The sequence below is a fragment of the Arachis ipaensis genome, chromosome B10, assembly GCF_000816755.2.
Source record: "Arachis ipaensis cultivar K30076 chromosome B10, Araip1.1, whole genome shotgun sequence".
In the NCBI taxonomy this organism is placed as follows: Eukaryota; Viridiplantae; Streptophyta; class Magnoliopsida; order Fabales; family Fabaceae; genus Arachis; species Arachis ipaensis.
In genome coordinates this window covers 21761023-21770913 of record NC_029794.2, presented here as the reverse complement: position 1 = coordinate 21770913, position 9891 = coordinate 21761023, and the positions used below count along the sequence as shown (strand labels likewise).

Genomic DNA, 9891 nt, shown 5'->3' with positions numbered 1-9891 from the left:
CATTTTTCTTTTTTTTCCACAACCCAATGAAAGAAGAAAGCAAAGAGTCAAACTTAGAAAACAGACAAAAACGATAACTAACCTCTTTTATTCATCTTCGGAACAAGTATAAACGGGACTGAAGTTGCTTTAATGAAACCTTTAGGATTCCAAATACAGTTCACTCACACGTTTATAAAATGCTTTAATTCTAAAATTAATTTGAACTGTTATTTCAATCTAAATCAACGGACAATAAATAACTTTGAAAATCGAAACCCACCTACTCTCAAATTTAATGACAAGACCCTTTTTTTTCTCCTTTTATTTTCTTTTCTTAAAAAGAAATTTCAAAATATCACTTTTAATTATTTTAAGATTATTTTGATAAAAACATTGAACTGGTTCATACCCTTATCAAAATCTTGAGTTATAATTCGATAGAAAAAGCTTAACCTATTTTATCAAAATACCACCAGGCCAAGTTTGGGAGCTGTGATATGACCATTATACATCGATTATAAAGTTATAACTCGGCCATAAATATTATAGATCAGTCATTAACAACTGCATCAAAACGTTAGATATGCTATTACTCTCCGACCATAATACCATTACTCAGAGATACAACCGTTACTTATCATTTTCTAATATAAAGAGAATGCTAAGAAAATTGTTCAATTCATTGTATTCGAAAAAGTTTAATACTCATTTACTTACTTGAGCGTTGAAATGCCTTTTAGAGGTATTCACCCTCTTATTTCCTCGCCACCGACGTATACCACATCCTGACGAAAAAATTATAAACATTATTCATCAAATGAGTTATACATTAGTAAAATCCCGTAAGAACAATAATTAATTTTAATTACAAATCAATTCCTTCGATAATAATTAAATAAATTATAGAAGGTAACTAACCTCTATTTACAAAAGAGTTGGCTAAAAATATTTTTTTTTAATTATATTTTTTTCTTAAATAGAATCGCTCTTACTCCGCGATATATAAAATAGTAATACCTAGCATTTAGCAAATTAGAAAACGATTTAATTCTCCTTACTTGAATAGTTGATTTTCATCCCGATGCTTCATTATTATGTTGTGCGTCGTTTTTGTTTTCATTTGAACTATTAATTAGAAAGGAAGGAATGAGAATAAAAAGCATGGAGGAAGAAGACCCCCAGTAGAAAAGACAAATGGACAGCGCCACACCCAAACAAACAATAAAATCCCCAAGTCATTCTTTCTCACACACGTCAACCCTCAAAGCATGAGCCCCACCCCTTCCTAATCATCATTTACCATAAATACTAAATGAAAGGTTAAATTATTCAATTAGTCTCTATATTTTGAATGAAATTATAAATTAGTCTTTACATTTTAAAAATTTATAATTGAGTTCTTAAAAAAAATTAAAATTTACAATTTAGTCTCTGTCATTCAAAAAGTGTTTGATTTAATAGAATATTCTCAACATATTCTCTAGTTTAAACATGTGAGCTGCACATGTTTGACAATAGAAATCAATTTGTAATTTTAGTAAAAGTATGGAGACCAACTATATAATTTAACTATTTGAAAATGACCAAAATCTTTCTAGACTATCTGAACCCACACCGCCCCTTCCTAGCTCTCTCACTCTCACTTTCTCACTTTTCAAAATGACACCCCAACCCCAACGCTCTCTATCTTTCACCTCAACTCACCATCGTCGTGCCTCTTGCCTCCGTCACCATGCCAAATTCACTAATAAATTGAGTTACTATTGTTATGTTGATTTGTTGCTATTTTTTCTTAGACATTGAATTGTTCGCTTTAAGCTTGTTTGGGATTGGAATTGTTCTCCTCCATTTATCGGTGTTCAGTATTGGGACTGAAAGAAAATAAAAAGTTTTCGGATGAGAGAGGCAAGATGGAGGAAGGAGGCGAGACCCGACTCGTGAGCACAAATGCGGTGGATCCGGCATGGCGACGGTGAACCGAGGTGAGAGATAGAAAGTGCTGGGTTTTGAAAAGTGAGAAAGTTAGAGTGAGAGAGTTGGGGAGGGGCAGGGTGGGTTCACATAACCTAGGGAGTTTTTGGTCATTTTCAAATGGTTAAATTACACGGTTGGTCCCCATATTTTCACTAAAATTATAAACTGGTTCCTGCTCACATGTTTAAAATAGAGAATATTCTGTTAAATCAAACACTTTTTGAACGGCAAGGACTAAATTGTAAATTTTAATTCTCTTTAGGGACCCAATTATAAAATTTTAAAGTGTAGGGACCAATTTGCAATTTTACTGAAAGTGTAGGGACCAACTGTGTAATTTAACCTAAATGAAAAGTATAGATAATCAACTAGGTAGGAAGGTAGAGGCGGTCAACGAGTCATAAATTTTAAGATTCAAAAAATTATTTTTGTACTCACACAAAATATGTGCCAGGGGTATTAATAGATCGGATCCGATCCACATATCCACGGTATTTGTCCGAAAATTGTGGATATAGATCCGATCAGATCCGATCCGCATATCTGTGTATCCACAAAAATAAATAAATAAATAAGTAAATATTTTTTTTATGTTTTATTTTAACTAATGATTATCATATATGTTGTATTATTTTAATTTATTATTTAAGAAAAATATGTTTAATATTATTTTAAGAGTAAACATATTTAAAAGAATAGAAAAAATGAATTTTATTGATATTTTTTAATAAAAATAAACTTTTAAAAATATTTTTGTGTTTTGCGGATATATCCGATATCTGATCCGATCTGCAAATTTGTGGATCAGATTGGATCCAAGCTTAATAACTACCGATATTGGATCTAATCCAATCTGATGATTTTAGTGCAGATCAGATCAAAATTTTGGGTATATCTGATCGGATCCGATACGCGTTCACCCCTAAATATGTGCCTTACTACTCCAATCAATAATGTTTTGGAACCGCGATATTCTTCTCCTCCGCTGCCACGACATCACCTCCCATTCACTCTTTGCACCACCGGCCCCTCTTAGTCCTTCGTCAGTCGTCACGCTGCTGCATATTCGCACTTTCTCTTCCAAACGCTTCTCACCGCAACGCTCATATGCTTGTGCAAGAACGGTATGACCGCATTTTCCTCTCATCTGTTGCCGCGACGTTGTCTCCCCTTGCTTTTTGTGCTGCTGGCCTCTCCTGGTCTTTCGCCAGTCATTACATCGTAGCACATCCGCGCCTCCTTCCAAACGCCTCTCACCGCAAAGTCTATCTCCTCGGGAAAGAACGACATGACCACCCTCTTCATTTACTTGCGCAAGATCTTCTTCTTACTAGTTTTATATGTCTTTCTCCAAAGTTTTAAATGTTTTTTTTTTCTTTCTTAAATTTTGGATATTTTTTTTTATTTTGGATTTTTTAAAATAGTTTTAGATATTTTTTTTTAGTTTTCGAATGTTCTTTTTTCAATAATATTGTATGTCTCGTTTTATTAGATTTTGAATTTTTTTTAAATGATTTTGGATATTTCATTTTATTAAGTTTTTCTTTTGTTATGTTATTAGGTTTTGAATATTCTTTTTACAATGGTATTCTTCTTTTTCTTGTGAGTTTTGAATGATTATTTTTACTTATTTTAGATGTTTTTTTTCTAGGTTTTTGGATGTGTATTTTTTAATATATTTTGGATTTTTTATGTGTCTTCTTTTTAAATTTTGGATGTATTTTTTAATAATTTTAGATGTTTTTTTAGTTTTTATATGTTCTTTTTTCAATATTTTTTGGTTTGTTAGGTTTTTAAAACGGGACAGATAAGTCCCCATGTTTGAAAACGACACCGTTTGCTTAGCAATCTTAAATCCTTTCTTGTATGGTTGTATATTTCTTTTTGTTTCTTCTGTGAGTAACCATACAAGAAGAAGAAGAAGTATGTTTTCAAGGTTGATATATTCTTGCAGCGGTGGCGGTGGTAGCGAAGGAGTAGAAGAGATGATGATGCAGAACGAAGGAAGAGGAGGAGAGTCGGGTCTCGTTTTGACCTCTGATCTAAAGCCTCGGCTTCGTTGGACCACTGACGTCCATAAACGCTTCGTTAATGCTATCACTCAACTCGATGGTGCCACTAGTGAGTGACTCTCACTCTCACTCATTTCTTCTTCTCCTTATATACAAAGATTTTGAGAAGGGATGCAAAGATGGTGCGTTAATAATTACTGGTTGTTTGTAATAATCTAAACGTAACTTACTCATTGAATAATTATGAAATGAATGCTAGCTTCATATTCTCTAGTGCTAGTGTCATTTCTGCTGTCCCAGAGAATTGAAAACCGCCTAACTTCACTTGAAAATTTCAGAAAATTGACATTAGAAGGATCTCCAAGTGGGACAAAAAGGAGAATTCTTAATTTAGAGTCAGTGGTAGCTAACATTGACGGTGGTAGCTAGCATCAAGGCCACAAGTGTAGTTGTCAAATGCAGCGACAAACTGTACAATGATGTTGGGTAAGAATCAAAGCCAACAAGGGGCTGAGGGAGTCAAGGATGAGATTGGAGGAGGGGTGTGACGCCGACATAGCAGTGATTATAATCGTCGGCAGTGATTTTTGAAAAAGAATAAAAAGTTTTTCTTTTTATTTGTTTTGTTATTGACGGAGGTTTGAAGAGAAAAAAAAAAAGATAATTTTGTGTCTAAGACGAAATGGAGAAAAGACTTGAAGAATGAAGAGAAAGGAGGAGGTCCTATATTTCAAAAGAGATAAAAAAAATAAAAAATAAAAAAACTAATATGTCCTTTAATTTTTTGGGAGCTTTTTTGTTTTTAAATTTTTTTGACACATTCATGTGACACATCATAACGACCATATCTGCAAAACAACATTTACTTCATATTTTCATTACATTTTATAAGTTCAGATGGACAGACAAGGTCTAAGTGTCCTAATTTTAAAAAGATTAAAAACTTAAATATATTTTTCAATCTTCAAAAGTTTAAATGTTCTTGTGACAAAAAAATCAGAGATTTATTTATTATTATTTTTTTTTAATTTTAGCCAGGTTAAAACAGTTACTTTAAGGGTTTGTTTGGATGTTGAAAAGAAAATGAAAGGAAAGAAAATAAGAGGAAAGAAAATAAGAGGAAAGAAAATGGAAAAAAAATTAAGTTATTTGTGTGTTGTTTGGATTAATAGAAAATAGATGAAAAGAAAATAGAGAAAAAATTTTCTTTTGTTCGGATGGAAAGAAAAATGAGAAGAAAGAAAATCATAATAGTATAAAATTATATTAATACCCTTATCATAAAATAAAGTATAAATATTTTTATTTATTCATGTTTTATTATATTTTATAAATATTATAAAATATTATAATTTTATATATTTGATTTAAATTATTTATCTAATACATATAATATTTAAATATAAATTTTTATTATAATAATATATTAAAACTAAATTTATATTAATATTTGCTAATAATAATATAACTAAGGATAATAATAAAAATACAAAAATATAGCACTTTTCTTCTTATTTTCTTGCTTGTGATGGAAAGAAAATTTTTTTAGTGGGATCCATACAAAAATTTTCTTTCCTTCCTATTTTCTTTCATAACCAAACAAAGAAAAATATCATTTTTCATTCATTTTCTTTCCATTCATTTTCTTTCTACCAATTTTCTATTAAACCAAACAATGTGTAATGGAGAGGAAAAAAACTCAAAAAGGACAAATAATCATTTCACATCAAACCCACCATGAGGCCATCACCGTTCCCTTTCCCATTAATAAACAAATACACAGTAACATAAATTATGTGCTGTTTTGTTTTGTTTTGTTTTATCCAGACACAGCTACACCCACACTCTCACTCTCACTCTCACAAGTCACAAACACACAGTACCCTCCTCCACACACACACACCAACGACGACACGCTTCCCCGTCGTTCAAACTCAAATCCTCCCTCAGACAAACCCCTCTTTCTCTCTAATCACACTAATTAACACATCTTAATCCCTCGTTTACCCGCTAATCACTCACACACAAAACACTTGCACTTAAAAATCGTATAGGAGAAAGTGCTCGCATAGATCTCGATTCTCCGATCTCGATGCGGACACGGTCGGTAGTTGCTATTCTGTTACTCTCCTCGTTATTGCTGATGCTCTCTCCAACGGCTTTCCCAATGCCGTTGCAACCGTCCACCTTCTCGGCCAAGCTGATTCACCGCTTCTCCCGAGAACTGAACCTGGTTCGCCACCGGCCCGGTTCGGTTCCGGACCGGCGAACCATTCTCTATTACCAGATGCTTCTACAAAGTGATAAGATCAGGCTCGGCGCTCGCCAGCTCCTCTTTCCTTCTCGCGGTGCCAAAACGATGGCACCCGGCAACGACTTCGGCTGGTAACTAAGCTAATAGTATTTTCTTTTTTGTTTTTTGTTTTTTTTTTTTTTTTTTGGTGAACATTGAATTTGTATTGCTTAGACTTATTTTTTATTTTTATGTAGCATGGTATTAGTAAATGGTGAAATTAACGTAAGAGTAAATGCCCATCCCTGACCATTACGACCCTCTACAATTTGAAACTCCCCGACCAGTCCTCAATCATTTCTGATACCGGTCTAAGCGGCCCTTTAACCATCACTAGGTCACCGTGGGCCACTTAGACCAATTAGTTGAATTAATCATTTGAGCAAATGGTCAGGTGCCGAAGACCGCATTTACTCTCAATGTAATTTTTTAATTTTTTATTTTTTTATTATTAATTTTTTTTTTTTTAACTTTTTGTGATGGTTAGGTTGCATTACACTTGGATTGATATAGGGACACCGAGTATTTCGTTTTTAGTGGCATTGGATGCTGGGAGTGATCTGTTATGGGTTCCATGTGATTGCATACAGTGCGCTCCCTTGTCTGCCAGTTACTATGCCCCTCTGGTATGCTGCCTAATCCTGTTCATCTATCTATCTATCTATCTATCTATATGATTTGCCATGGTTGTTAAAACTGTAATATTATGGTAGCAATTGCAGTTGTGTGATTGTAGCAATTTAAAACAATAATTTAGCATTCCATCATGCAAGAACTACTTATGTTTGAATGGTAGGCTTTGAAGGGAAGGTACATAGTTCTTGTTTTTGAAGTTAGGAAGTCATAGTATAAGCCATTAGTCTCTAGAATGCTGTTTGAGTCAAGTCTGGCTTTACTACAGGGGAAAGCTCCCAAAATACCAGGTGTTTTTTTTAATAATAATAAATAATAAAAAATCTGTCAGACTTATACATGGGATTTTGTTTTAAGGTAAATAAATGTTGAACCACTTGAATTAACCAAGTGTAAAGTACTTGAGCAAGTGCCAACATATATATATATATAATGAAAACCCTACTAGCCTTGTCCCTCTAAAACTCTCTTTTCTAAACATAGCCTTAATTGGAAATCAAATTGTTAATAGGAGGCCAATCATGACAATTCCCCTAGTGTTAATCTCACAGTAATATCAGTCAAGATATCCGGTCAAAAGACTAAAGTGTTTAATGTTAAATATAACTCCATTTTCAATGAAGTTAGAGGGTAAGCTAAGAGACAATAACGAGATAGGTTTAGCAATTAGCACTTATTTTGCAATAATTGATTGGCAGGTGCTCCCTCATGTTTGGGGCATCTATTATGCAGGATAGAGATCTGAATGAGTATAGTCCTTCTCGTTCAAGATCCAGCAAGCCTCTGTCTTGCAGCCATCAGTTATGTGATCCGGGTTCAAACTGTAAGAGTTCCAAGCAGCAGTGTCCATACACAATCAATTACGTATCAGAAAATACATCGAGTTCTGGATTGTTGGTTGAGGACATATTGCATCTTCAATCAGGAGGTGGCGGTAGTGCTGGCGGATCTAACACTTCTGTTCAGGCTTCGGTTGTTATCGGGTGTGACTGCGTTTTCCTATCTTAATTACTAAACATCACTCCCCTGATGAATGATAGTGTTTCTGTTTCACTGTGTTAGAAATAGTTGCCTGATTTTACGTTATTTTATTTTTTCCGACTTCATTTTTTACGAGTGCAGGTGTGGTATGAAGCAGAGTGGCGGGTATTTAGATGGGATAGCTCCGGATGGCCTCATGGGTTTGGGACCTGGGGAGAGTTCAGTTCCAAGTATTCTTGCAAAATCAGGACTAATCCATGATTCTTTTTCCTTATGTTTTAATGCTGATGGTTCTGGTCGCATGTTTTTTGGGGACCAGGGATCATCCATCCAACAACAGTCTACTTCATTCTTGCCATTCAATGGAATATAGTATGGAACTATCTATGTGCTTTAAGTCAGTTTTCAATCTTTTGCATTGAAGTACTTTAGAAAACTCCATCATGCTAATTGTGATGAATTTGCTTGTTAGTTCAACATACATTATTGGAGTGGAGACATGTTGTATTGGGAATTCTTGTCTCAAAATGACAAGTTTTAAAGCACAGGTTGATAGTGGAACATCATTTACATTTCTTCCTGGGCATGTGTATGAATCCATAGCAGAGGAGGTACTTCGTTTTTTAGAATTTGATGTAGACAATTATTAGTTGTTATTGTACATTTGTACTTATGTAAATCCTTCACAGCTGGCTTAATATGTTTATATTTGTGGCAGTTTGATAAAAAGGTAAATGCTTCAAGAGCTACTTTCAAAGATACTCCCTGGGAGTATTGTTATGCTTCCAGGTGAATATACTCTATCTCACTCATTTGTACTTTTCTCCTCAATGTTTGGGTGTCCTAAATGGATGATTGCTATAATTTCTCCATTTTTTTTTTCCTTTTAAAAATCTTTGTTCATTCAGTTCACAAGACTTGCCAAAGATTCCCACCTTAACACTCATGTTCCAGCAGAATAACAGCTTTGTGGTCTATAATCCTGTGTTTGTATTCAATGTCAATCAGGTTGGTATAGATTAAGTGATTGTTTTCTCGCCTTGTTATATTGGTTGTCCTCTAAATCCTGAGGACTGATCCATTTTGTGCAGAAAACAACTGCATTTTGTTTAGCCATAGAGCCAGCTGAAGGGGATATGGGAACAATAGGACGTAAGTTTACATATTTTCTATGGCAAAGTCTATTGATTGCTCCCTATTCTATAGGATAAAAAGATACTTATTTTGACCCCAAAGCTAATATAAATATAACCTTTTGCAGAGAACTTCATGACGGGATATCGGTTGGTATTTGATCAAGAAAACAAGAAGTTAGCATGGTCACGGTCAAATTGTGAGTCGTTTCTCCTTATCATATGAATAAAAAATCAAATGCTGATTTAATTCAAATCTATATGCTTCTAAATCTTAAGTTAAAAATTAAAAAACATAGTGAATCTGTATCCCCAACTCCCTTTTTGCTTAAATGCTATATGAATCTGTAGGTAAGGATCTCAATCTAGGTAAGGCAATGCCCCTTTCGCCTCCAAACGAGACAGCCTCGAACCCATTACCGGCAGATGAGCAGCAGAGAACTAAGGGGAATGCGGTTGCCCCAGCTGTTGCCGGAACAGCTCCTCGCAAACCTTCTGGTGCTACGTCTTTGACGATCTCATGCCGGCATCATTGGCACTGTTATTTGTTTCTGCTATTCCAACTTCTAGTAGCCTTCTTATGAGACCTTCACTTTCTTATGTATTTTCATATGTAGCATGTCTAGTGTCTAGATAGCTTTACATGTATATGTATATCCAAATCTGTTAACATTTTGTCCTCCTAGCTTTGTAAGTAATTTAGATCTCACGCCATATAATGCTGTTAGTTTTCAACATTACCAGCATTTAATTCCTTGCGGCTTGTAACGGACCATTTTCTTTTTCCTGTTAACCCCCACTGTTCTTGGGGCGAGGTTATGTAAATTAATTTGCTTCTTGTCCGAAAGAGTAAAGAGTAAAGACCAGCCTATTTACATTCAAA

The 9891-nt window shown here is 34.3% G+C and overlaps 1 protein-coding gene across 2 annotated transcripts; it reads left to right on the top strand.

Moving 5' to 3' along the window:
- On the top strand, nucleotides 5748-9891 carry LOC107623829 (aspartic proteinase-like protein 1). 2 transcript variants are annotated; one of them, XM_016326211.2, is made up of 10 exons: nucleotides 5748-6353; nucleotides 6749-6887; nucleotides 7627-7877; nucleotides 8017-8247; nucleotides 8348-8486; nucleotides 8594-8664; nucleotides 8784-8883; nucleotides 8967-9027; nucleotides 9137-9208; nucleotides 9360-9891. In XM_016326211.2, exons 1-10 carry the CDS (start codon nucleotides 6061-6063, stop codon nucleotides 9590-9592), a joined length of 1590 nt encoding a protein of 529 aa, XP_016181697.1. In that variant the 5' UTR covers nucleotides 5748-6060; the 3' UTR covers nucleotides 9593-9891. The 2 variants fall into 2 exon arrangements, with proteins under 2 accessions (XP_016181697.1, XP_020968781.1); XM_021113122.1 differs by lacking the exon at nucleotides 5748-6353 and having other exon boundaries at nucleotides 7593-7877.

Bases quoted from the DNA above. Each gene is read 5' to 3' on its own strand.
- LOC107623829 (XM_016326211.2), top strand. From the start codon at position 6,061: ATGCGGACACGGTCGGTAGTTGCTATTCTGTTACTCTCCTCGTTATTG. The intron at 7,878-8,016 runs GTGTGACTGCGT...TTACGAGTGCAG, and splicing joins CAGGCTTCGGTTGTTATCGG to GTGTGGTATGAAGCAGAGTG. The intron at 8,884-8,966 runs GTTGGTATAGAT...CATTTTGTGCAG, and splicing joins TTGTATTCAATGTCAATCAG to AAAACAACTGCATTTTGTTT.